The sequence below is a fragment of the Phymastichus coffea genome, unplaced genomic scaffold (genome assembly GCF_024137745.1).
Source record: "Phymastichus coffea isolate CEN01 unplaced genomic scaffold, Cenicafe_Pcof_1.1 PCOF00028, whole genome shotgun sequence".
NCBI lineage: Eukaryota > Metazoa > Arthropoda > Insecta > Hymenoptera > Eulophidae > Phymastichus > Phymastichus coffea.
In genome coordinates, this window is record NW_026706839.1 from 3,997,675 (window position 1) to 4,025,123 (window position 27,449).

General features: G+C 48.4%; 3 protein-coding genes across 3 annotated transcripts in view; all 3 read left to right on the forward strand.

The window, feature by feature from the left end:
• Positions 1-27,449, forward strand: part of LOC131662914 (CDK5 regulatory subunit-associated protein 3) — an 86,363-nt gene that overhangs the window by 35,128 nt on the left and 23,786 nt on the right. The window lies entirely within an intron of this gene.
• Positions 17,949-19,848, forward strand: LOC131662916 (uncharacterized). The gene is made up of 4 exons (XM_058932914.1): positions 17,949-18,423; positions 18,495-18,611; positions 18,683-18,933; positions 19,009-19,848. The coding sequence occupies exons 1-4, from the start codon at positions 18,340-18,342 to the stop codon at positions 19,460-19,462; spliced, it is 906 nt and encodes a 301-aa protein (XP_058788897.1). The 5' UTR covers positions 17,949-18,339; the 3' UTR covers positions 19,463-19,848.
• LOC131662917 (uncharacterized) lies at positions 21,964-26,863 on the forward strand. The gene is made up of 4 exons (XM_058932915.1): positions 21,964-22,333; positions 22,420-22,536; positions 22,610-22,860; positions 22,941-26,863. Exons 1-4 carry the CDS (start codon positions 22,250-22,252, stop codon positions 23,350-23,352), a joined length of 864 nt encoding a protein of 287 aa, XP_058788898.1. The 5' UTR covers positions 21,964-22,249; the 3' UTR covers positions 23,353-26,863.

Sequence of the window (27,449 nt, forward strand, 5' to 3'; positions counted from 1 at the left end):
CGGCACGCGCATTCCGTTATAATAACCAAAGTCATAGTTCAGCTGGCCAATCTTTCATACACCTTCTGTTGACCAAGACGCGAACCGTCCAAAATTATCCGCCAGAGCGCTCAAATCCAGCGACGATTTTCATTTTCGTAAATCATCATTAGCAGAAACGAGGCATAACCCCTCCGTCGTAAAAGCTAATTTGGCCGAAAAATGAGCGTGCAATCAAAGGAACGCACGCACATCTGTAAATCAAGCGCAAAGCTTATCAGAACAATCTCAGCTCGCCGAAGAGAAAAAGAAATTCCCCAAAAAGAATCGACGAAATTTGCAAAAATTCGCCGAGTTATTTATAGCTTAATTGGGATCTCTTTCTCTCTCGGCGAGACGTTCGCCCGCGGAAGATATAAGCACGATGATTTTCATCTCTCGCTCTCGCTATGATATTAAACATTATACGCGTGCGCGCGCGTGTGTGTGTTTCCGCCGGCGATCGGCTCGCGATGAAAAAGAAGGCGATAAAAAGGCTCATGCTTGCCCACCTCTCGCGGGGCTCGAAGGCATCCGATCGGCTCGGACGATCGTCATCCTCGATCCTCTCCTTGCGTGTCTGCGCGCTGTCTTCTTCTTCTTCTTCTGCTTTGGCGCACGCAGGTTTTCAGCCTCGCTGCAACTGTAGTGAGTAAAAGGGTCAACATGCGCGCGACACAAGTATTTAAGACTGCAATGGTTTCATCGTGGTGTAAATAGATTTCTTGCTTTGTCTGTTCGTTGACATTGTTCGACGCTAGTGTTATTATTTGTACTCGTGTGCTCGTAGCTGAATGTTTATTGATTTTACTTTATCGGCACAAGTTGATGAGCTTGCGCCGTGTTGGGAGAGGTCACACCTCACTAACAAATAGCTTTGACTACGGGGAAAGACAACGTCAATGTAAATAAGTGCCAAAAACTAGAATATCAAAGAAATCATTCATAGTACAGCCGAGGCAATTTTACCAAAATTCCTGCGATGCCATCCGACCGTCAAAGTTCCGACTAAAAACTGAAGCTATCCAATAAGCGTTGTAACGAGAAATAGAATAGCCATAATTGCAGTGGGTTTTAGCGTCCTCGGACTGGAAGCAAAGAACGAAGAAATCAATCGCACAAGTCGTAAGAGCTAATTGAGAACGTAATCTCGCGAAGATCGCGGATCCCAAAATGCGGATCAGCGTAAGAGCATGGCTGCATTGTAACGCTCGGTGAGTCTGCATAAATCAGACGTGCGCGCGCGCAGGTCGGATCCCACGCAAGAGAGCGACGCGTCGATTGAGATCCGCAACAAAGATCCGTTCTACGAATGCGGCCGCGTTAAAAAGGAGAAGCGAAATTCCGATGAACTTGAAAAACAACGAAAAAAAAAATGTTATCTCCCTATGGCCAGAAATTCACGCGATAGTCCAAGCTCGGTATCAGTGTCTACCAGCCTCTTCCGATTCTGTGCCCGTCTGTTTCCCGCTTGTGGATCCGGATGCGTCATGTTTTTTTTTGTTTTCTTTCCTTTGCATGCGGGCAGTTCACACACAGATTGTACATACGTAGGAAAGGCTTTCCGTAGGTCGGTCAAATGTATAATATAGGGGTGGACGTATCGTGTGGGCGCGATGGTTCTTGTGTATCTCGTCGCGCGTGATTTGTGAATGGAAACACGAGTTTGCGGGTGGCTATGGTGGTTCGGATCAAGCCATTAGTGCGAGTGGATTTTCTCAGATGGTCCGCGCTCATTGATGGGCTCGTTGAAGGCTAATTATTCGAGTTGTAAGCATGATTGGCGTTTCAGCTTTGTTCACCTATTATGGTTTTCGCCGAGGTTTTTTATTGTAATAAAGAAAAAATGAATATTCCAATACTACCACATTGCAATGAAAACGAAGACTGATGACCATCAGTGATTAAATTTTACGGTTCGCTGAAACAACTGATGACTTGACGGTACGCAGCTCCAAAAGATATAGGTAAACCATTAACATTAGTCCACGTGTATACTTTTGCAAAGTTATCCTTCTGTTGGCTAAATTTGGAATCGCGTCAGCGGTTCCCTTGAGACGATATGCCAAGCCTTAAGGCCGAGGCTTTGCTGACTCGCGATTATTTTTACATTTTCGCGCGAGTTTGGCAACGTCCAAGTTATCCAGAGCACCAGCAGAGACCAATGAAAGTGCAAAGGAGAAGATCGGCGCGTAAATTCCACGCAGGCCGATTATGCAACGACCGCGAAGGGCGCAGCGTGCAGCAGAGTTGTTGATCGGCGCAGCACGCCTGCGTGGAGGGCCCAGCTGAATCTGAGAACCGATCTAATCTCTTCTACGCTTTCGGGCGCAATGATGGATGCCGGCCGATGCGCGACGCGGATTAGCCCTTCGCGACGATTTTTCTTCCGGGGCTGCCGCCTGCCGCTCGTTAAGCTTTTCAATCCCGCATTATAGCGCGCGCGAAATTCGATACAGTTGCACGCGCGCCTCCTTCGTTTTTTTCTTTTCTCTCTTCCACCCGAAGAACAACAAATAGCAGAGGATCGCGGGGACAGGCGGCGAGAGCTGGTCTTCGACTTCGGCGCAACGGTCGCTCGCTTGCGTGGTTTTCGGGAAATATAGTTTCGTTCGCGGCCGGCGAACTATCCGGGCCGCGCGATAAATTATCGCTTGCTCGAGTGGGCGCAGCAGAAATATTTATACGGATTTGAATCCTCGCGAGAGACGAGATTCTTCGTGGCCACGCGCGTGGAAGAAAAAAATCGTCAATCCGTACGCTCGTCACCCAATTAAGCGAGTCGTCCTCGCTCGCCGCGTTTTTTCTTCTTCTCTTTGTTCTCGTTGGTTTTTTCTCTTGCGCGGCGAGGAGAAAAAGTCGAAATTCCACCTGTTGCCGCTCGCGAAGTTTAAAGATCCTCGGACGATACGGGCATGCGAAAGATAAATGCGCGCGCGTACGCCTAAGCCGAGGAGCGAGCCGGGCGAGCCGTAAAAAGAATACACCGAGACGCGCGTCCTTGAGCGCTGGATTAATAACTCGGCGCGTACGACAAATCGCCACCGCGGCGACTGCGAGCGGATGACGCGCGACCCTCGCGAGACCGCATTCCGACGAAAACCCAAACCCTTGCCTCTGATATCTTCATTTTTCGCCGGGCGCGCGGCGAAAAGTTCGCGCGTGCGCGTGTACGCGCGCCGCGTCTCGGCCGCGTCTCGGCCGCGTCTCGGCCGCGTCTCGGCCGCGTCTCGGCCGCGTCTCGGCCGCGCGCTCCCGCCTCTTCTTTTCGGCCGAGAGGCACTTCTCCGGAATCGGCGGCCACCGGAGAGTTTTTTTTCCTGTTCCTTCTCCGAAGGACGAGGAGAATCGAATGCGAGCGCATGCGCTTGCCGAGGGGAGCTAGACCAGATGCATTGAAAATGCGGACGCTTCTCGCTTCGGAATTCCCCGGCGCTGCTGGGAAATTTTTCGGGATGGCGTATTTTGTGCGCTGTAAAGTCGAGGGAGATCAACATTCTCGACGAAATCTTTTTCTAGTTAGGCTCTGACGATTTCCGTTCGATAATTTTTCGTCGCCGAATCTGCTGCGATTCATTGAAAAGCTTCTGACAGATGCGGATGCTGGTGCGTCATCGTCAACGCGTTGAATGACCAGGAAATAAATTTACCGCGAAGCGACAATCAGTGAGGCGCTGCATCGCGACATTTTTGAAACGAAAAAAGGGACGAATGAAATTCCAGCACCAGCTTTTCCAAAGTATGCGATTTGTACATGTGACTAGGTCCCAAGCACATATAAAGTCATTTGGAAATGAACGGTCGAAAAGAAGAAGAAGAAGAAGTATATAATGTCGCCACGTTGAAACGCGTGTTTTTCATGGAGGCGCGTCCAGAGTCGTTAAAGAAAAAAAGGTTCTCTCGCATATATACACCTGCAGCCGGCAGAGAGAAGGAGCCGCCACCGCTCGCTCTCGGAATGAGAAGGAGGAGGCGAGGGAAGAAGGCAAATTCACTGAGCAATATTCGGCTTCGAAGAGGCTGGCAAAGCTTTGCGGCCGTGCGCGCGGAGCATAACATTGATTTAAGCCCTTCTCGAAACACTCGACGGAGTAATATGTGTGCTGATGATTATAGTGAGAGAGAGAGAGAGAGAGAGAGAGAGAGAGAGAGAGAGAGAGAGAGAGAGAGAGAGAGAGAGAAGCCCCCACGAGACGCCGGAAATTAAGGCTGAAAAATAAGCTGGGGTAGAGAAACTATGTGCGAATAGGGTACGAGATGCCAGCACCTGTTGATGCTTATTTCAATTACGCTTTTTTATCTGTTGATTATTCGATAAATATTTTTGTGTTTGTAAAATCAACGGGCCGTTGTTAAGTAAAGCAACAAACTGCTCTTTATCTTGCCAATTAAATGATTTCAACGTAGTCATCCGTAAAAAGATGAATTTATCATTCAGCGAGCTAAGAATGGCAATAGCCATTGAATGATTCTTTTTCTCGCTGGCATTAGCAATAAATTACGAAATTTATTCGATGCACGCGCGCGTCGCTTGACAGGATAACCGATGAAAACAAAAAAAAAAAAAATTGGAGTTGCTTACAATCACGTGCTATCATTTGCAGAAGAAAAAAAAATTGTCTGACCCGAAAGGTGCTCATCTATCTCTATAAATATACAAATTTGGAAGTCTGTACCGGGGGATATTCCCATGAAACGAAGCCGCATATCAGCGCGCTGAACGGGCGGACGAAGCATGGAGAGGGACTACTTGCTCTCCGCGCTCGGGGGGCTGTAAATCTGCGGCGTTAATTAGAGGTCGCGGCTCCGCCGCACGCGCTGCTCGCGATCCTGGCTTATGTTTTTTCATTTTTTCTTCAGAGAGAGAGAGAGAGAGAGAGAGAGAGAGAGAGCGCGGCTTATTAAAGCTTCGGAGAGCGGGCGGTAATTGATTGTTGAGCGAGTGCCAAAAGGAATTTGCTTAAAATCTGAGTGCTAGTCGCTTTTACGATATTGCCTTGTTTGCGCGTAAACATGGGTCTTTTCGAGTCTTCGGGATGGTGCGAGCTGGTGGGTGTTCGCTCAATGCTCAAACTCTCGATGCTGAGTTTTCAAGCGAACGCGCTAAACGCTTTGCTACTTTGCTCAACGAAATATTCGTATTTCTTTATTTCAGGTGCATTAGTCCAATCTGCGGAGATTATGGTGATGTAGCGTTGATAAATTCATCATGGAAATTACTATTGAATGGTTCAAAAGTTTTGGAACGTACTGTTTGCACAAATTTTTTATTCGATTATCGGCAAGCTCCAACACTCTCATTGTCCAAGCATACTAAGAAAAAATTCTTAACATTTACGGAGCTGATTTTTTCCATTGAACAGTTGAGCTTTATCCAGCTAGCTTGTACATTCAAATGCAAAGAAATACAATCCACGTAACGTGGATTAAGAACAATAGCAAAAGTAATGCAGTGAAAGACACCCGCTGACAATGATTAACGAAATTGCCGACTCTTGTTCGGCAATTCAAATCCTTCAACAAACACGCCTATTCGTTCGCTCTCGAACAAATAATTTTCCGCGTAAAGACTCGGCGGCGAATGAGCCTCGAACAATGAGCAGCTTGAAGAAAACGGAAGCGCGATGGGTATCGCAAGACAAGGAAGCTAAAATCGCAGTGTTAAGCCGATATAAACAGCATCAAATAGCATCGACTGCTTTCGTAAATTCGTCACGAGTGGCGACACTACGACGGGCGAAAAGAAAAAAAAGAAGGAATCGACACGAAACTTGCCTCGCGCGGCACATTCTCAGACGCGCGATGCTTCGCTGGCCGATCGCGTTACGAGCAAGAGTAATAGCGTACGGATTGTAGTAAGCACGTGCGCGCGAGCGAAAGCGTTCGATTTGCGCATTACAATTGTGTAATTCGTCGACGGCATTTAAACTTTAAAACACGCTGCCTCGCGGTCTTTCGCCTTTTCACTTTATTTCTTTCTTTTGCATTTTGCTCTTTTTCGTCGCGCGCCTCGGGTGCATTGCACTTGCTCGTAGTGACGCGTCGCGTCGATTCGCGCTGAGGCTCGCCGGCCAAATTTAAATGTCAACGGCAGCCGTGTTTTCGTCTTTGCTTCGGAGCGAGTTGTGAAAATCGAACGACCGCAATTCGTTGAACTCATCGGCGACGGTCAAAGCCGCGCGCCGACGATCGAACGATTTTAGATATCCACCGCCGATCGTGAACTGCGACCAACGGCATGTTCGTCGCGCTCAATAAGAACAACCACGCCTTGTGATTTTCTCGCTTCACCGAGATTTTGGCTCGAGCAGCAGGATCCAGCGCCGCTCGTCACTGCGCCCCGAAGTCATCCTCACAGTTGCGATCTGATATATGCCTCTTTTTTTTTTCTTTTTCTCTCTTTCTTTTTTCACACTTCCTCCTCCCCGATCGATCCTCATTAATCTCTGGCGCATATTCGTCCTTCGGGCATTGTTCGCCAGAGACGCGCCTCGTAAAAAGATGTTTGCACGCGCATTATCGTTCGCGCGCGCGGCGCCGACGCGAGAAACTTTTTAGGAGGTCTCGAGAATTTTCTCAAGAGAGCGTTCCCTGTTTTGTTTACGTCGGGCTGCATCCAGCGCACAGTACAGATGGTCTCGTTTTTTTTTTCCCCTCCGAGATGTTAACTGTTCGAGAGTAGGTTTCGCCTTCGTTCTGTCGGTTTCTTCTTTGGCGTCGACTATACCTTCCGTTCCCCTTCTCCGAAAAAGGGCTGCTGCTGCGAGAACCATTCAGAAATCTCGGGATAGGTAGGCCAACCGACTGGCCCGGGGACTGGCTTCGTTAGAGATATCAAATTGGACTTGCGATTAATACGTGCCGTCGTCGCGCACCACAGCATTAATTCGATCCAAAAGTAAACTGTTGAAAGTATTCGGACAAAACCATTGCTTTCTGTGCATAATACCGATCATTTCCACGTGCTCGAGTGGATCGACATTGTTAATATTTTTCACGATTAATAGCTCATCCGAGGGGCTTGGCTATAAGTACATATATTTGACGATCAAATACTTTAACTTAAGAAATTAATTAATTTTGTTCGTTCCGTATTTGTGTGTTCTGACTTAGATAGAAACTTGAATTTAGGTACGAGATGCCAGAACTACGGGATGATTGTTACATAAAAATGACTCAACGAATATGTTTTGAACTAAAAAAGTTTAGTGAAGGACCGTCGACTCTAGACAAGTAAGCGACGACAAGTACGCGTGTCACAGATCGAAGGTGTTACAAGCTGCTTCCGATGACGGAGGCAAATTCGAATTGCTGGATATCATCACTGGCACACAGTCAAGTATACGAGGATTCCGATAAACACTTGGCAATATTTTTACGAGAGAGCATTCCATCTAGCGGCTCGCGGTGAAAGCTCGTTTCAAGTAGGTGCAATCTTCTTGACCGCAGCATTGCCTCGTATCAATTACTCCCTTTCCGCCACTGTGTCAGCACATCTGATGCGATGGTTAGCTCCACTATGTCTCTCACAGTGCGTCAAACATGCATGTTCTCTATGCAAGATAAAGTTCGTATACGTTATCTTGAGCTCTCGCGACGATTCTTCTTATAGGTCAGCTTTCGAAATTCTTAATAATCAGGCGACTCACTTGATTACTCGTGCGAAATCGTTGAGATTTGTTCAAGCGAGAAAACCTGACGTTATTAAAACAAACGCGCAAAAGGTTTTCAGCGTGTAAACCGTTGATCGACAAAATCGATCTCTTTCTTTTTGTTTCCTTTTTGTTTTTTCGCGAGGAAACCGATCGCGCTTCAAATAAAAATTAACGACCAAACGGAAATTTTCACACGCGGCAATCGCCTGTACACGCGCGCAGGACGCATCTCACGTATATAAGCCCTTAAGTGGCGTATAGAAAAGCCAAAGCCAGTTGGTTACATAGAAAAACAGACTGCAAGGGCGGAAGCTCGCACCTTGAGCGAGAGAGGGAGAAACTGCTTTCCATTATCCGATCATCCGGTAAAAACGAAGGCTCGTGAAATTGAAGTTATGATTGTGTGCTGCTGCCTTGCCTTTAAGGTCCCCACCGGCGTAGTCGTAAATATTCGAGTGTTTAGAAAAGGAAACCCCCTAAATCGCACGAGTCCGAGGCGCGGCTATTGAAAATATACGGCCGTGGAAAAACCTCGGGCCCATTTTCCATGTAAAACTTGCCCCCGTAACTTGACAAATTCATCTTCGCGCCGCGCGATCGTAAATTTTTCACAATGCGCGTTACCACCGACAAAAAGTAAATAAAAGCGCACTTTATCGACTTATTTGCGTTTTACGAGCGTTTTATTAAAGTTCATTGAAGGCTAATTGACTGCATTCATAATATTGTTAGGACTTACATTGTACCCGATGCAGGAGTGCTCGAAAAGCGGCTGTAAAATTTTTTTTTTTCGTCTATACGAGAAGCTTACTTTTCATACCGTATAGATGGTGGATTTATGCTGGAATTATATCAAGTGAAGTCCTCATTCGTGCTAGTTAATACCAAGCGATCGAAGCATTCTTTTTTTACCGTGACAAGTTGATTCAAAAATCTAATGTCGGGAATCATAGAACCGAATCTCCTCGTTCATTTCAAAGCTATAATCAATGAAAATATCAACTCAACTTGATTCGCCGGTCAAGTAAAAATAACCACATCGATCACCATGAATCTTCGAAAAAGAAAAAAAAATCAATAATAGCTCATGAAAAAAAAAAAAACAATGTCGTTCAACCGCCAACGAATCTGCACAAAATCAATAGCGAAAAAAGTCAATCTCTCCGTTTCACTCGTCGCCGAGAAAAGGAAATAAATCTCCATTAAACCAATAACAGGCGATATACGAAAGGGGAGGGGGAAAAAGCGTCTGGAAAAGCGTCAAAAGAGTCGCCGAATCAAGGGCGTTCGCACGCGCAGTTGCATCGATCGTTACATGCTCGGCTTTAATAACCATTAGAGATCTGCAGCAGGAGAGCGCAAGCAACAGCAGCAGCAACAGTCTGCGAAGGGTGTTGCGCCGAGCAGATGTTTTCTCATTGTCATGTTAAGGCTGCGTTCGCTCGAGTCTCTTAGACGACCCCCTAACGTCTTTCACTCCGCTCTCGCACTACAAAAGCCTCAAGTAGGTATAATTGTGCGCCAAGTCTGCACACATGTGCCTCTCTCTCTCTCTCTCTCTCTCGTTGCCCCCTTCTCTGTCTCCCTCGTCTTCCCTTCTCGAAGACCGATTCGCACATTTTTGCAGGGGTTGCTGCAGCCAGCTGAACTCGATCTGGAGAGTTCCTTGGAAGGGTTTTTTTGACCTTGCGTCCGCGACGAGCGCCTCTCGACGCGCGCGGAAGGGATGCAGTAACGTTGGTTTATTGCCTCGAGAGGCAGCGATTTAATAAATTTTCAATGGAAAGTACGGTCGCGTGCGTGCGAGTTCGGCTCATTAAACTTTACGATCGCGACGACGAGGACTGCTCGATTATTCTTTTTTTTTTCTACCTCGGTTTGTACTTCCAGTCATTAGGCTTGACGCTCTTTTTCCTATTTTCTTTTATTTTTTGTTCGTGCGACAGTGTTGTAGAAACGTAAAAACTTTATGGATCACGAAAAAATATACAGCGAGACGATACATCATTTCCACAGAATACGCGTAATAACTCGTCGTACACCGCAAGCGAACTTTATCGATTCTGCAGGGGAGACGCGTGTTTGACAGTTTGATCGAAACGCGGTTTGAGTGAAAAAATATTTGGTTCAACATTTTCTACGTCTCCCAAGGGATAAGGGGAAATGAACGATAGACTAGAAAAAAAAGTATGGTATTAAATTTGTTGTGCGCGAAATTGGCTGTTTATGATCGAGAGGAAAGCAGGCAACGATATATCCATTACTCTCTAATTCGACTGCGCGACGGATCCAATACTGCGCGAGCTTCGATCGCGGCAAAGGTAATTTCGGAATGGACATTAATAGAAATTCTCGGCATATTATTCCCACCCTGCAAGCAACAAGTTCGCGCCGATCGTCATCCTACGGCCCGTTACGCGAATACACGCTCACCCTTCGTAAAGAAATGGTAAATATGTATCACACGCCGAACCCTGTACATGCAGATGCACGCTCGTTTAGCGAAACTCCCCCTCGACAAAAAGGTCAGTAAGCAAACGCAAGAAAAAAAAAAAGCGAAGCAGAGGCCGCGCGACCCCCTGGGTATTTGCTCGTCCGTCTTTCGAGAAAAAAAAAAAGAAAGTACACGTGCTACCCCACGGCGGATACGGAACAATTGATCTCGCTGCGAGCTCTCGATTCGATGACTTTTAATTCGAGACTACACGGCATTCCTCTCCGCGAAAAAAAAGTCAGTGCCGTGCGCCTTGGCCGTCGTCTGCGCGCAACAATGGGTACAAAAGTCGTGCCCTTCACAATGCCGCGACGAAGCCGAGACGACGCCGGCAGCTGCGATTTTTTCGAGACTTCTCGTGCGACCGCCCTTCCGTTTATACAAATGCCGCGGGGAAGTGGGCAGCAGGGGTGATCTCGTCGGCGGCGAGATTGCGCCGAGCTTTCAAGAAGCTGATTGACGCGGGCGCACCCGCACGCGGCGCACTCGGCATTGTTGGCCCGTAGGCTTACCGCACTGCGCGCGGGGGGGGATCTCCCGAGATGCGGTAACGAGCGCTCGTGACTTTAACGATTATGGGCCCGGGGGAAAATTAGCTGTCATCGGACTTTCGCGGCGCTCCAGGCGTATAACGGTCAGCGCCGATAAAGTCCGCGCGATCTTCCGAAGCTCGCGCCGTTGAACAGTCGTCGCGCAAGTTATCATCTCCCGACCGCGATCGGTGGAACGCCGGTATGACGCGCGCTTAATCCGAAAATTAACGACGCGCTCGCTCCTCGCGCAGAAGTGACGAGAGAAGAAACGCCCGACACTCTGGCGCGCGCAGGGAGAAAATCCGCAGCGACGACGCATCGGCGGATTAACCTTCGAGCGTGGCCGACCCTCACCTTCCGAGACACGCGTCCGCGACGCCCCCCTCCCTCGCGAAAGAAGTCGGCATATGCCGCAGTCGCGTGGCACACCTGCGCCCGCGCGCGCGTCACACGCGCACCTGGTACGCGCGCGCGTCTCCAAAGGAATGGGAAAATTGAATAGTGGCGAGGGTCAAGGCGCGCCGAACGTCATTAAATCGCTCGACACCTGGCATTGCAGCGGCAGCCAGCAACGGATCCCTTTCCATTGAAGGCAATCTCGCGCGCGCGGAACGCGCCGGGGACGCGCCGGGGACGCGCGCTATATTGACTGTTATTGACGGGCCCCGCGTGGAGGATCCTTCGAGTGGCCGCAGGCACTGATCGGCCGAGTAATTGGCCGCGATTCTCTTTCCCCGTAGGAAATTTGATTTTCGTTCGTAGCGGAAAAACGTCGTTGAATACGGTCGTCGTCTCGCGCGCCAGCTTGATTTATATACCCGACGCTGGGCACTTCGTCGATTGCGAGCAGCATCGAGATGCGGCTGTAAAAATTTTTATGGACGCCAGGCACTTCGATGTTTTGAGTAATAAAACGCGGGATTTTCGTTGTTGACCGCCGCACCTGTTGCTTAATGACGCGTCTTGATAATTGTACAAGGTGTTGCGGAGAAGACGTGACACCCACAACGAGCGGCTTATTATACTTCTGAAATGACAGCATATGCAAAAAAAAATGCTAGATGTATCGCTACGACTACGCGGAAATTACGCAGATCACGAACGTCATTACTTCTCAGTGAAAAGAAACTTACCCCAATGTATCCGGCAGATCAATCGAGAGAGAGAGAGAGAGAGAGAGAGAGAGAGAGCAACGTACCCGCAATCGTTTCATTGAATATATATATTTTTTGTCGTTCACCGTCGACCTCAAATGACTAATCGCCAATACAGCAAGCGATAAACGTCTAATTTAGCCGATCCCCAGCGATAAACAAGCACTATCTGACACTTTATCGCGTGCAAAAAAGCCTTTCTGTTCGCCGTATCTCTCAGCGAAGGAAAAAAAAACATGCGGAAACGGCGTGTACGAGCTTGCAGCATCCTCATCCCCGAGGTGTGCGACGATATATGTCAGTCATTTAAAAAGTTTTTCACGAGACGCACGCCGTTCCCCTTGTCCCGAAAGATCCGTTTATGTCCGTTGGAGACACGCGCATACGGTTGCAACCCCTCACTCTTACACAGTGTAACCGTCTTGAACATACGTCGGCTGCAGCTCCTTGGCGCGTGGCAGTCGCGCGAGCGCGCGCTTCGATGCGGGGGACGACGCGCGTGCCTTAACGAGCCATGAATTTGCATTTTTATTGAAAGGGAGAGGGGGGGAGCTTTTCACCGAGTGTAACTGGCGTTTTCCTGGCGCGTGACCACTTTGGAATTGGGTGATGATAGAGTTCCACTCTTTTATTGCCTGTGGTTTTTAACGAGTGGCTGCTCTTCGGGGGTGTGTTTATATCCCTTTCTTTTTTATTTTAACGTGCTGCCTTCGAAGAGGGTGGCGAGCGTTGCCCAACAAATCGCCGACGACGGCTGTGGATAATTAATTGTTCTCGCGCGCCAAGTGAAGCTCGCGTACGTTGTACGCCGACGAAGGTGGAAAATTATACACTTGCGATCCATCGAGCCTGCGGAAGTCAATGTTCGGTTCGCTTGGAAACTCGTTTCGCCGGGTCGCGTGCATTTGAGACGAGCGATCCCATCGGTGGATACAACATCGTCCTCGCGACTCTAAATGCAACTCGAAACGACGCGGCTCGTCCCCTGCTCCGAGCAACTTCGCGTAACGATCGTTTTCTCTCTGTCGCGAAGACGAAAGTTGCCTTTGCGCCCAAGGACCGGAACGCCGCCGAACCGTTGGCGCTCCGCGCACGCACACACACCTCAACGGGGCGGTTTTGTCGCGCGAGGGGGAAATGTTTATTGGCCTGTTCTCTCTCTCTCTCTCTCTCTCTCTTTCCGTTGACCATTGTATTATTATAGGGCGCGCGTAATATAAAAGTCTTGAGCTTATGTACGGAATTACATTTGCGCGTGCCGTAAATGAGAACATCGAGCTTTTGCTTTCTTTTTCCGATTTCTTTTTTTTTGCTCGTGTATTTCACCGATAACAGATATTTTCATTGTTACGGCTGACAATTAATATCTTCGATAATCATTAACCATTCATCACTCTATATCTAACTGGATGTTTATTAACTTTACTCGACTTGTTAATCTCTATAAAATGATCTCTGCTAATGAAAAGCACAAATCGACGTGCGCGCGATAACAAAAAAAAAACCAAAAGAAAAACGATCTACAGCTGGACTTTGAATTAATGGCCATTCCAGTCATCGTGAAGAGAGCATCGTTTGCATGAAAATTGAAAAAGATGCAATGGATGAGAACGAAAAACAGGCCATAAACGTATGTGACTGTTGAATCTTCGGGGTATCGTAATTCATATCATCCAGAATGATTATTATTATTGGTTGGATAACATAATTGACGGATAAAAAACTATGTTAATCGAGAATATCAAATCTATTGCCATTCTATTGAAGCTATTTCTATCCTTTCCAATGTTTTGGCTACGTTACAGTGCTTAAAGCTTCACTTGGATTTTTCAAGCTTCGCGAATGGACGGTGAAGTAGCTGATTATACGATCAAGCTTGGTTAGCAGTCAATTGGAAATCCGATATTCATAATTCCTCTTGTACTGATTTTTGAGTCTTACAATTCATCCGTCTTTAGCTAAATTTCTTTTCGTCAAAGCAATTACATTTGGTTACTTTTTAATAGCTGTAACCTACTATATGCCTACTTTATAGGACATTAATCTCGATGAAAAGTTCATTAATTTATTCTTAAATATTTTTATAAACTGAGGATATATAACTTATGCGAAACTTCCTGTTGAATGGTTTGCTTAGTCGAGAATCTACAATTCCCTTAACTATTCGGTAAATAGGACAAGTGATGAACCAAAGGTAACAATTAACAATCTTGATATCAGGCAAAATATAAGTAAAAGAACTAAAAGGTAAAAGGTTCTCAAATATAAAGTGAATATCGAGGATTGTGACCTAGAAGAGATATAAAAAGTTGTGAAAGATACATTTTATCTGTTAAATTATATTAATTGTTTTTAATGCACACACTGATTTACATGAAGTAAAAGAAAATCGAGAAATTTCTTGTGTTATAACCAATGAAAGATCAGATTATAAATTTGAAGATTATGTAGATAAATTAATATTTGACAGTTCCCTGATTTGCACTTTGATATTTATAGACGACAATTTTCCTGTGAAATTGTGACTTTTGTCTTTACAGATATTAGAGTTTCTATTGTATAATGTGATAATAATAATCGGCATACTGATTTTTGGTATATTAGTGAGTTTTTACAAGTATGTGCATTGTGCAAGCTTAGTGTCAAAAAATGAACATTTATTTATGAAGGTTCATCCGAAAGCAAATTATGAAGAACTAATTAAAGCGGCATTTCAAGGAAAGCAATCAGCATTAAGTTTCGCAAGAATATGCGCATGCCAGGGAGTATTGTGTTTTGTGTCGATAAGATGTGGACGTCGATAGCGCCTCGTGGAAAAAGCTCTCGACAAAATGTAAATGACCTTTCACTCAGTTTTCTCAATGGAACGCCTATTTATTTAACTGGAAGGTTCTCGTTACTGAGAAAAAAAGTCGTAGGCATGCTGCGACACGACTATTGAAGTTTTTGGCTTGAAGTTTCTTGACCAAGAGCAAATTTAAATCTTGAAGTACGTGTATGTAGCTATGCATGGGTTATGAAACATGAAATGTAAAACTATTATTAGACTTCTTGTTTATTTTGCAAATGTTTGAAGTGTTTTGCATTTAACAATGCGAATGATGTTTCATTTGGAAGTTGGAAGCTCATGTATCATAACAAAAAGTTACAATTCAATCTGAAAATCCCTTCGTAATAAAATGTTTAGCGCATAAAAGCTCAGGTATTGGGAAAAACACATAACTTGTTTGACAGAAAAATCAATCGCACCGCTTTTCAACTTCCGCGACGCACAAGAGGTAATTAATTTTTACATATGATCGCTACATTCTATTTTCGGTTTTGTTACTTATGTTCTATGCTACACTGTCGACTATTAGTGCAGCAAGCTTCGCCTTATTAACCAAAACTTGCGAATAGCGACTAATGGCGAAGATTATCAGTGAGCAGGACGATGCACCCGTGAAAGCATGTGGAGCAGCATCCTAAGTAATGAACGTTAAGCACGGTGTTTTCTCACGATGCAACGCGACTGCAGCGTTAGGGTATTAGCGCCGATAAGTCGGAAAGCCGATAAGCGAACTCGTGGAAATGTGCCAGTCGACGCGCTCTCTCTCTCTCTCTCTCCCTCTCTCTGGCCGCTGTGTTTGAAGTTTCTTCTCACGAAGCGTGAGGGGAAAAAAGCATCTTCTCCGACTAATTTGGCTTTTCTATGCGATGTGTGGCCATTCGGAAAGATAGCCTGGCGTGACTTGGTCCCAACAAAAAAGGAGGCGCCTTTAATGTTCCGAGACGAGCTCACTTATCTCAGCATGCTCACGATGAATTGCTTCCTTGTGGCTCTCGAAGACCTCCGACTCATTCTTCTCGGGAAAATACGAAGTTTTCGGTTCGCGGCAGGAGCAGGGACGCGCGAAAATTCTTTCCTCACAAGCAGCTCTTGCACCGGCGGAGTCCGCGCTTCCTCTTGTCCGCCCCTTTTCAATTTCGAATAATCAATTTGTTCGACATCTCCGCAACAGGTTTTTCACTCGCAGGTATTAAGGATACGAGACATTCACGGTTCTAGGACTGCGAGCCTCGTAATCGTCCATTTGAAATTGCTAACAAAAGCAATGGTATTTTCACTATGTAGCCTGAACGTAAATTCTTTGTTTTGTGTATTGTGAAGTCAACGTAACTTGACAAATGAAACAGATGGCTTGTTACATGTACAGTGCCAATAAACTAATGAGCACTCCGATCCTTATCTTAATTTCGACCCGCTTTGTCGTTTGAAAACAACTAGAGCGCGTAATCTCGACGCAAACAATCCGCAAAATTTCACGTTGATTTCTATTCAAACGCGCACAGGCTGTGCTAGGCTTCTCCGCAAAAGAGAGCGAGAGAGAGCGAGAAAGAGAGAGAGAGAAATGCTAGCGCGATAAACGTCACTTCCCCAGCTGTGCAAATGTACGATAAGCGGCGTGCGAGTTCCCCTGTCGTCAGTGAAACTCGCCCGCGTCCAAGTTGCGCAATCGGCAAGGGCGACCAAAATAAAGCAGCAGTCTTTATCCTTCTCCTTTTTTTTCTTCCTTCGGAGGCTCTCGCTTTACTGAATGAATTTCATCCGAACGCGTCCGACCCTTTATCGCCGATAGTTCTCTCTCAGCTGTTGCGCTCACGCGAAGGTCGCGCGGCGCGAATGTCGCTCGCAAGGATGGGCAATCGCAGCGAGATGATCAAAATGTTGGCGGACTGTATCTCGGACGAAGCTCGCACGCGGGCCGAGTGTGAGAACCTCGGGCTGCCGTCATAAATCAAAGTCACGATGCGGCCTCGATGATGAGTCCGAAGATGACAATATTGATCGGATCTGGTATGTCGAGAGATTATTGAGAGCTTACACGGCTCGCGGCGCATGGGAATGTGCCAGTTCAATGCTGCCGATGCACTGCCGAATTTTCGAGCAAAAATCATTTGGATTCGAGATGGCTGGATTGCTCTCGCACGTGTGAAAGTGATGCTCGTCCGTATGATTACTTTGATGCGCGGCAAGTGATGCATTGTCGGCACCTTTCTCAAAGATGTGACAATATATTGGAATCTTTCTGTCATCGAAGGGATTACGACTCCTCTTACACATATAACGTCGACAAAAGTCTTGATATACGCGTCCAATCGTCCATTAAAGATTTTATTAGGTCAATTAAGTTTTTGCTTATCATAATGTACTCTTCTGTCATTTAAGAGGATAACAGTACACTTCTATATTTTAAGTTATTACAAGAGAAAGAAGTATTGCTGATTTAACAGTAGGTCGTATAGCAGATCGATCGATCGACCGCTACGATTTATAAAGTGAGAGATCGCCGTTCGTCATTATCCGTCATTTTGAAAAGAAATACAGCCAATGTCTAATTTATTGTCCATGCCATAAAACTGCGGTCAAAATATCTATTGGTGTTTTATTAATGTCGGCAAAATTACCCACGCAAATCTCCACGAAACGAACCTTTGAAACTAAGAGGCCTCTCGGTAGCTCAACCACATCGGCTGAAAAAAAAATCTCAATGCCCCCTCCCTCCCGCCCATGAAACTTTTCTTCAAGCTGCTTGCGTCAAAGAATAAAAGCACGCGAGAGTGCGAGAGCGAAAGAAAAAGCTGACGGTCCCCGAAAAAAAAAATATCAGACGAAGTTCGCTCGGTATATGAGCAAAACAAAAGCGCAAAAAGAAGGTTCAAGTGCTGCGCATTCTCGCGGCTTTATCGAGACAAAATGCCGGCGCGAGGAGAGCAAGGAGGAGGAGGAGGAGGAGGAGGAGGAGGAGGAGGAGGAGGAGGAGGAGGAGGAGGAGGAGGAGGAGGAGGAGGAGGAGGAGGAGGAGGACGTAAGAGGGTCACGCGCGTCGGCGAACCGCAAGAATTCCCGCGCGGCATTGTCCGTTGCGCGCGCATATTCGCAGTGCTCGCCGCGCGCCCGTAGTACGCTACTCGACGACGCAGGTCGGATAGCTAAGCGAGCCAACTCGAATTCCACTTTGACTTCTCCGGGCGCTTTTCCACCGCGGTCGCCTCGCCGGTTTCCACCGACGTCAAGCGCGACGAAAGCCGCGGAGAGGCTCGAGCAGCGTCGCGCCGTACCGCCCACGAATAATATTGCTCTCTGCCTTAGCAGCGCCGACTCGAAGAGCGCATTTCTGTCGCGAGTACTCGCGACAAGTTACAGGAGCGTTGTAGCAGCGTACGAACAAACGAAAGCCGCGTCGCACTTACGTTACCTCCGACACTTGGCGTCGTTCCACCGCAACGATCTACGGGATATTTTCGATATCACGCGGGTCGCTCGCGAACGTTGTGCCAGAGTCGTCGGCGGACGAATCATCGATCAGGAGGGCCACGCATGCGTGTGTCATCGATCAGCGCTCCAGATCAGCAGCGATTAGACCGAGCGAGGCAGTCGTATTGCCGTCGAGGCTCATTCGCCCGTGGACGCGGCGAGCGAGTTTATCGGTATTTCCAAGCATATGGACATACTACAACGCCTGCCAGTCGACAAGTGGACCGCATTGAGGGACACTCTGAGACGCGATTGGCCGAGATTCGCTTATGTAAGTCCGTTTCAGCTGTGTCGCTTAGCAGCGCGACTTTGCATCTAGCCTCTACTCTTTTATTTGCGCAGTACTATAATTTCGTTCACAACTCCATCAAGTGGAAACTGAAGGATCCCGCGGTCGACATTGAATTCTACTGTCCCGATGCCAGGGCCGATGCGGGCGTGTTCGTCAGCAAATCAAACGTGAGTATTTGGCTGCGCTGGCACCCACGCAAGTCGCGTTCACGGCGATCCAGCCGCCGCCTCGATTTCAGCACGGGCGGAAATACGTGATGCTGTTCTCGTTCGACGAGGCGAGAGATCTATTCCGGGGCGTGCTTCGCGAGACGAGCCTGATCAGCTGGAACGAAAAGTGCGTGCTGTATTGCGTGCACGACAACGTCAACGAGCTCTTGGACGAGTTTCTCGCCGAGGAGAAAGCCAGGGGACACATCGCCGAGTACGAGCGCAACGTCAACTTGAGCTTTCTCATGCCCAGGGACGAGTGTCGTAAGATAACGGTCGAGTGCGTAAGCAAAGCGGCCGTTCCCCATCGCGATCCGCATTTCCAAGCGTAACGCTGGCTGTGCTCTCTTCGCAGAGTGCCCAAAGGCTGCGAGCTCAGGCGCATAGACGAGTCCCACATCCCGTTGATCCACTCGCTGTGGCCGCACCGGGACGTCGATTGCCCGGAGCAGTCGCTCGCGTTTTTGACGACGATCGGCCGCCTGAACGGGGGCTTCGGGCTGTTCTCGAAGAAGGACAACTCCGTGGCCGCGTGGATACTGCAGTGCAACTTGGGCGGCTTGGGCATGTTGCAGACGCTGGACGCTCACCGACGCAAGGGCTATGGAGCGCTCGTATCGATGGCCATGGCGAAGGACATTGCCGAGCGCGACGACATCGACGTTTCCTGCTTCATAATCGATCGCAACTCAGCCTCGCAAAGACTCTTCGCGTCCCTGGGCTTCGTCCACGTGTCGTCGGCCGCGTCCTACTATTTGAGCCCAAAGACCATTTCAGAGCCCACGCATAGCTGCTGCTCGAATAAATAGACTGACTCCTGCATTCCCCTGTGTTCATATCGCTAGTCCGGCTTTTCCGCGAGGCAGCCGCCCGAGAGTCGCGCGGAAGAAAGAGAAAAGGAGAAACGGCTCCGGCTGCGCCCAAGGCAGAAAGGAATCAGGCGCGCATTCCGTTGCTCTGGTCCCGCATGCATCCCTTCGGCAAACAGCAGGCGCGCCGATCACTGGAAAAGTCCGCGCCGAAGGACGCGGACCAACGAATGGCGCGAGGCTTTTCCTCGAACTTGGGGCCCCGCCCAGGCGCAGGCCCGGCCAGAGACAAAGAGAAAAGCCCCAATTCCCGAGAGAGACGGAGAGAGAGAGAGAGAGAGAGAGAGAGAGAGAGAGAGAGAGAGAGAGAGAGAGAGAGAGAGAGAGAGAGACAAAACAAGAAATAATTGGGCGCGCGAGAGAGACAATTAAAAGCACAGGAGTCGGAGGCAGCTCCACTCGTTCGGCTGTTTGACTGTGTGTACCGCGGAATCCCGGCTTTTCACAGGTACTACGGTGTGCTCGATAAGCTTGCGATGAGATCGCGAAAAAAGAATGCGAAAAACAAAGATAAGAAATCCGTCTGATGAGTGTTTAGATTCCATGCACACTTATTGAAGCCAATTAGTTAGGGTCGGAAATTTTAAAGAGGCAGGCAGGAAGGAGGGAATGGACGAAAAAAAGAGCGAAATAGTTTAAGTGCGCGGACATGTATTCGGTCTTTGGCGTTCGCTCCTTTTGATGCTGTCTGCGCTGGCCCCGCGTTAGTTAGACAATGGGGCAGCGGCAGCAGCCGAGTCGCCGGCCCATTGAGACAATTGGCAATTTTCGACGCCGAATATCCGTCGGAAGCATCGTGCGTAGCGCCCACAACTCCTTCTCTCTCTTTCTCTCTTTTAACCCTCCTTAGCTCCTCGCTTGCACTTACCATCTAATCACTCGCCTTTCTTCGCACGAATTGCCGCCTCTCTCTCTCTCTCTCTCTCTCTCTCTCTCTCTCTCTCTCTTTGCCGACCGTGCAATCAATTGCAGTACGTGCAAGCTTGTTTAACGACTTTCGTGTTATACGTACGCTTGGCTCGTTGACTGAAGTGAACGTGGAATATGAAAGAGCCATTTATCTTTTTCTTAATAAAATTTTTCAACGAAATTCCATTGTATGTGGCAATTTATTTTTGGCGAAACATAGAATTCACTTATGTACGCTTGACAGCAATTTGACTGCACAGTACCTCTATAATTCACGCCAAACAGTAAAGAATACGTGTCATATTGTTTTCCGATCGAAAGTACTGGAACACTTTGCCAGTCTGAAGAATAACTCGCATCGCACTGCTCGTACGCCGAGTCTGCACGTAAAATAATAGACTCGTATTGCAAGTTGCAGCCACGTGCTCAGCGAAGTAGTCAGGGCAAAAAAAACAAAACCATCCATCAAACGAAAAACACGAAAGAGAAAGAGAGAGAGAGAGAGAGAGAGAGAGAAAAGAAAGGCAACAAAGTCACATAATAATTACGGGCTGAACCCTCGGAACTGGTAATGCGCGCGGCATCGCTTGCACATGACGCGCGAGCACGCTCTTTATACTCGCAAGACCCCTCATTAATGCGCATTGGCCGCAGACGAGCAGCTGCAGTCGCTGCGAAGACGCGACGGAGCGCCTCCGCTTCGCGATCGTGTGAAACAACGCGAATCGCGTGGCGCTAGGCGTTCGACTATTTTGCATGCTTGTACTGGAAATCGTCTCCGCGAGCCCGCGGTTCTGACGTTGTCTTCTTTTTCTCCCCTCTCTCTGTATCTCTCACGTGAGCGGTAATACCTCGGTCGGGACTTCGGTCGAAAAAGCGCGCGCCATTGCCCGACAGAGAAGGTAAAGCTCAACCCGGTCCCTTTAAACCGTTGACCAAACGGCAGGTCATCCACTAGCCGGAAGTCTCATTAAATTGAAAAGCTGGGCAAACATGAAATTAAAATGAGAGAGAGAGAGAGAGAGAAACACAGCTGATACTCGACTCCCACGAGCCTGCGCAGCCCTTAAAAAACGATGCAGTCGCGCATCTCTCCGCGCGCGCGTGAATTCCGACAAGAGGAAAGGGTAGGTATACGAAACGGGCGAGCGCGCGACGGCGTTCGCTTATCAAAATAGTAATCATAGACGCGCTTCCCACGAGACTCGTGTAATTGACGATGAGAGCGTAGAACGCAGGCGGGTCAGCTCGGCCTGTCGCGCCAGCTGCGAGACTGTGTCTGATTTCGTGGCTGGCGAATATATTATAACATTCCCTGCCGCGAGAGGTTCCAACGATTCCGCTTAAGCAAATACGTTGCTCGCAGCACCGTGGGCCGAGGTGCTCTTTCCCTTGGGGACCATCGCTCCGATCTCCGCCTCGCGAGGGAACCTCGTCGATCAAAGAGACCATCACCGTCGCGGCCACGTCTCCAACTGTCTTTTCGCCAGATGCACGTTAAGATGTGGCCGAAAGAACGGCGATCCCTTGATGCCGCGAAGCCGAGCTCTAAATGCGGATTGAATTGGTTGCGCCACCACGGATGCTTCGGATAGAGATCGAGCGGCAACGCGACGAGCTCGTGGAAGACAAGACAAGGGGAACGGACGAGCGATCAAAGTATTATCCGACGCATGCGCGAGACACTTGTTGATTGCGGAGGCGTCGTGCTCGCGGCAAGTCACGTGCGCACTCCCGCAGATTGACACGCGCGCTCGTGTCCGCGCGCACGAGCTCTGCTCGACGTCGTAGCCCGGCAGCCAACGCCAACGAGTCGCCATGGACGTACTGCAGAGCCTGCCGGTGGACAAATGGAGCTCGCTGCTGGATCTCCTGAAACGCGATTGGCCGGCGTACGCCTACGTAAGTTCCTGCCTGCTCCAGGTACGAGCAGCGCAACGTCCGTCGCGTGCCGATCATCTTTGTCTCTTTTCTCCGGCGAATTGCAGTACCACAATCACGTGAACAACTCAATCAAGTGGAAGGCTAAAGAGCCTTCGGTGAAGATCGATTTCTACTGCCCGCACGGAACGACCGATGCTGGCGTTTTCATCAGCATCGCGGGCGTGAGTACGATAACCGCTTGAGTTTCCCGTGATCATCACTGCATTCAAGTACGTTATCTGTTTGGCGCTCTAGGGTGCAAGGATAAGCCTCGTCGTGTTTGCGTTTGACGAATCCAAAGATATATTGCAGGAAGTTCTACGCAAGACACGCCGTATAAACTGGAGCGAATCGTTGATTTTCGCTTGCGTTCACGAAGGCATCCTGGGCGTCTTGAAGAATTTTTTAGAGACAGCAGGACGGAGTAAGGGCTGCGTCAGTTACAAGTCTCTCGATAATTATTGCTACTTCCTATCGAAGGAGCACTGCTCGAAGATAAAAGTGAAGTAAGTACACGGAGCTTATCTCATCTTATCTTCGAGCTGTACGTTATCGATGAAAAGCACTTGATTATTTGTCGACGCAGAGTTCCAGAAGAGTGCGAATTGAAACGAATCGATGAAACTTTCGTGCCACTGATCCATTCGCTTTGGCCTCATCGAGACACTCGGCATCCCGAGAAGACCCTTGGTTTTTTGACGGAAATCGCGAGGCTCAACGGCGGCTACGGACTATTCTCGAAACAAGATCACTCTCTGCTCGCCTGGATATTCCAATGTAGCATCGGCGGTCTCGGAATACTGCAAACGCTAGACGAGCACAAACGAAAGGGTTACGGCAAATGCGTGGCGCAAGCTCAAGCCAAATACTTGGCCGAGACGGAAGGCCTAGATGTCACTTTGTTCGTCATCCAAAGTAATCTGCCGTCGCAGAGCTTATTCGAATCGATGGGTTTCAAGCGAGTCGCTGCACCCGCTTGGGTTTACGCCAATCCGTGACAATATATATTTTGTCGCAAGCTTTTTTTTAATCGTGTTTTTCAACGAACAAGAAAACCGAGATATCATCAGCTCGACTTCATTCGTCGCTTATCCTTATCTGCGCGAATGTGTAATTACGTAGACAAACTTCCCACGAGCTTGCGCGTTCGACGGGAGGTCGCCTTTGCACCTGGAGCACATATACGACAGATTTTTGTCGGACTAATTGCGCACATATACACCGGAAGGTTTATGACACCGACCTAAAGGCAAACTCTCAGAGGGGTGCGTCCAGTTTTTTTTTTGTCGTTTCAACCCTGTGTTTGTCGTATCACGTTTAAAAAAGCAACATTTGCCAACTGCGTTCGATCAAGTCAAATCTCACGTTATTTGGAATAGTCATGCAGTCAAGGGAATTGTTTTTATTTTAATTTCACGTGGCGCAATTAAAATCGCGCGGAAAGAAAAATTACAGTTCGCAGCCCCTCGTAATGATATTTACTTAGATGACTTTTTGGTGATGCGGGAAGCAAATAGATTAAGGAAATATGTTGCCGCATCGCAATCCGACGCTTTTCATTAGTCAAGATTATAGGTTTGCTCTAACAGACATTCCCTCGCGTGCGTGTTACTTCCGTCCACTTTGATGAAACTCAACTGTGTTGGATAAATGCTGTAAATTAGTCAAATTCCGCGAATGAAAAAAAAGGTAAATAAAGCCGAAACTTGCGTATACTCAAATTTACGACCACGCAAGTGACGTTCGAAATGATCGCGTTTAAGAACCCGGCAAACAACCATTAATAACCAAATCGATAGAAAGCCACTCTTTCAAAAAAATTACAGTAGCCGAAGATAAAAAAAGACACGATTCATCGATTCAAATTGAAGCTTAACTCGACAACAGCTGGTCAATATAGCTGTCCTCGAAAAAAAAGTGAGCGAGAGAGAGAGAGAGAGAGGTATCATGGGCCATTCGCGCGTATGCAGGTGCGAGCTCCCGTTCCAATTGACTCATCGACGCGCGCCAGCGCAAGACGCGAGGCATTCTCATATAGGCGCGCTAAAGGCCCCTTATCTGGATCTGTGCGAGAAGGGCGCGTACGCGCAAGCATCTGTCTCGGCGTTGCGTGCCGACTTGGGAAAGCAGGCCGCGGAAGAGGGTTGCGCGTGCGACGGCATCTGGTCGGAGAGAGAGAGAGAGAGAGAGATTCGACCGAGTGATATTGCCCGCCACTGCCGCGCTGGTCATTCGGTTCTCATGCCGCCACGGCCACCTTGTCGCGTCTCAGGTCATTTGTCCGATTTCTCGACCGAAACTGTCCTGGGGGTTGCCGACGCTCTTCGGCGCGCCGTTTCACAGCTGCGGCAGCTCGGCTTTGATTGATAACGCTGCGGTGAGCAACGATGCTGCCCCGGCGCTGTTCACAATTTATTTATTTTTTCGATTTCTTGCCCCTCCTCCTTACGTTGCCTTCCTCCTGGGCGTGCTCGCGCGCTCGTAAATCATCTCGTTTTCGAATAGACGAGCGCGCTCGACATCGATTCCAATTGCACGACGTAAGGTCGCGATCGGCTCGCAGCTATTGCGAGCGGGCGGCGCTTCGCTGTCGCTGCCGAGAAGAAGCAACAGCTGGGTCCCGCGTCGAGCGCTCGACTTCGCAGCCTCCGTCGACAATTCGCGAAGCGAGCGTGCGCTGCCTCCGGCTCGTCCCCGCGCGGAAACCCCGACCGACCGAGAAAAACAACGAAGCTCAACGGCACGGTGGCCTCGCAGGCTTCGCTGCCCTATCGGCGAAAAGCAAACAGCGCGCAGAGCGCAGGGCAATTCACCGCCTGCCGAAGATTAACGGGCCAAAGACAAACAGTTGCGCGATGCGCTTTAAATTTGGAGTACCCGCTGCTGCTATCGCACGCTCTCGGCCTTTCTCCCTGGCGGTACGTGCGCGCGCGTATACACGCGCGGAAGCCCAACAACGGTGAAGTGTGCGTACTGGAAGCGCCCGCCAGAAGGAGAGAGAGGGAAGGAAGGCCCCTTTTGTCGGCGACTTGCTTGAGGGATTCGCGGCAGCCACCCCAAAAAGAGTCAAGCGTGAGAGCGCGCGCGCGCGCCAATTTTCAAGGGGTCGCCTATTCCTCTCGCGCGCGGAGACGTTCCCATGAGACCTCGGATCCGCGATTTCACGCGCCATTTTTCTTTCTCTTCCCGCGGACGGCGGGCTCGAGGCCTCGATCGCTGAAAATTAATGCTAAAGGATTGTTCCAGCTCGCGTCGATCTGTTGTGACTGGTACTCGTGCCGTTCGTTCTCGCTTTTCCGTTGCCACCTCGTCGCCCGTGTGTTTTATGCGCGCGGCTAAGTAGATGTCGGATAACCCCTTTCAAAATAAACGATGATCGCGTGTCACGGCGGGAAAAGCGCAATGATGAATGTGCGCCGATGAATGTCGATTCAGCGCGCCTAAATATTTTGATTTCAATTGCCTCGGCTTAACTCTCCGCGCGCACCGCGAGCGTCGACGCATGGGCACTCGTGACGCGGGTGCGTCGAGGAGGCGCCGCAACCAACGAGAAAATTGCGAACACGACCGCAACGCGTCGAATCGATCTCGTCGATCGTGCGCGCATAAAAGCCTCGAAAGCCGCACCGACGAGAAATGCCAAATGCGCGGACTCGCCGGAGATAAAGCAAATGGCACATATACACGTACACGCGTGCGTACGCGCGTGTGCACGTGTATCTGCGCGCACACAGAAGTCGCGGCCGGCGCCACATCCGGCCCAATCGTTTGCTCGAACACGCCGCTCGGCCGTCATTATATACATATGCAGATTGGGCGCGATGCGTGCGGCGAAATTCTAAAGTCGTCTAGGTGGCAAAAACGAACTAATTGGACGTGGGAACCGCAAAGAGCGATTGTCCAAAAAGCGATTTATCTTTTTCCGCCTCTTATCTTCAATGCTGCATTCTTACATGCGATGTGCGCGCGAGCGCGCGAGCGCGCGCGCGGCGCGCGTGTGTGTTGTAGATTGGCCCACATTTTTTTCCTTCACTTCTCACAGAGATTCGCCTGAACAAAGATTTTTTTTTCTCCTCCTCTTCTCCACCGAAAATACGACGCTTGGGAAGATGCTGGCTTGCAGCGCCAAACAAGCGTGTGAGCGTTTCAAAGGTTGCTTTCAAGTTTTGATTGTTTTCTACAGGTTTGTTTATTTTTCTACTGCTAATATATTTTTTTTTCATATTCATTTGCGAGACTCGACGTTCATTTTATAAACATTTCATCAATTATTGCGTACACGTTATTTGTCCGAGCAAACTTACATTCCAGCCTTTACAATTTCAACTCTAATATAAGAAAACTCATTTATTATTTGTGGTTATAAGAACAGGAAAATAATTTATTAATTATAATTTATTTATCTTGGAAAATCAGACTATTTCGTTCTTTACAAAACCGATTTCATTAAAAGCTAATTATGAATCCCACTTAAACAAAAATTGTATAAAGCTCCAACATAATAGCAATAAATACTGGCTGCTCCCATAAAAAGTCATCGCAGTGCTTAGCGTATTACTTTCAAAAACTGACCGCAAAATTTAAAGCCCTTTCAAAGTGCCACTTCCCCCATTGAAGAGTTTTGCGGCGAAAGAGAGGAAAAATCACTCCGCCAAAAAAGAAGTATCTCGAGTTTCGCTCCTGGGAAAAAGAGGAAACTTTTCCGCTCGAACAGATTCGTGAATCTCCTCTGAACCATTCCCACGCGTACTTTTCGGTCTTCGCGCCCAGTATATATATATATGTATCTATAGATATGCACATCATTGTATAAAAATCCATGCTGCACACCGGACGTTTTCTTCGTTGCTGAGGCTTCGCACTACGCATGCATAAACTTGCGCACATACTCGTACAAGATTAACGAAGATTCTTCGCATTTGACCATTTGCCATTTCTGGAATTGCTTGTGCGCTTGCTTGGACGCAGCTCTCGCAAGCGCGGTCATACGGTCCCGAGAGCTTGAGCTTTCACCTGTGCATTACCTGGCGCAATCGACTTCGTGCGGCTTGAGGTCTTCCAAGCGACAATTTCAGCGGCAGTATCTAAGTCACTC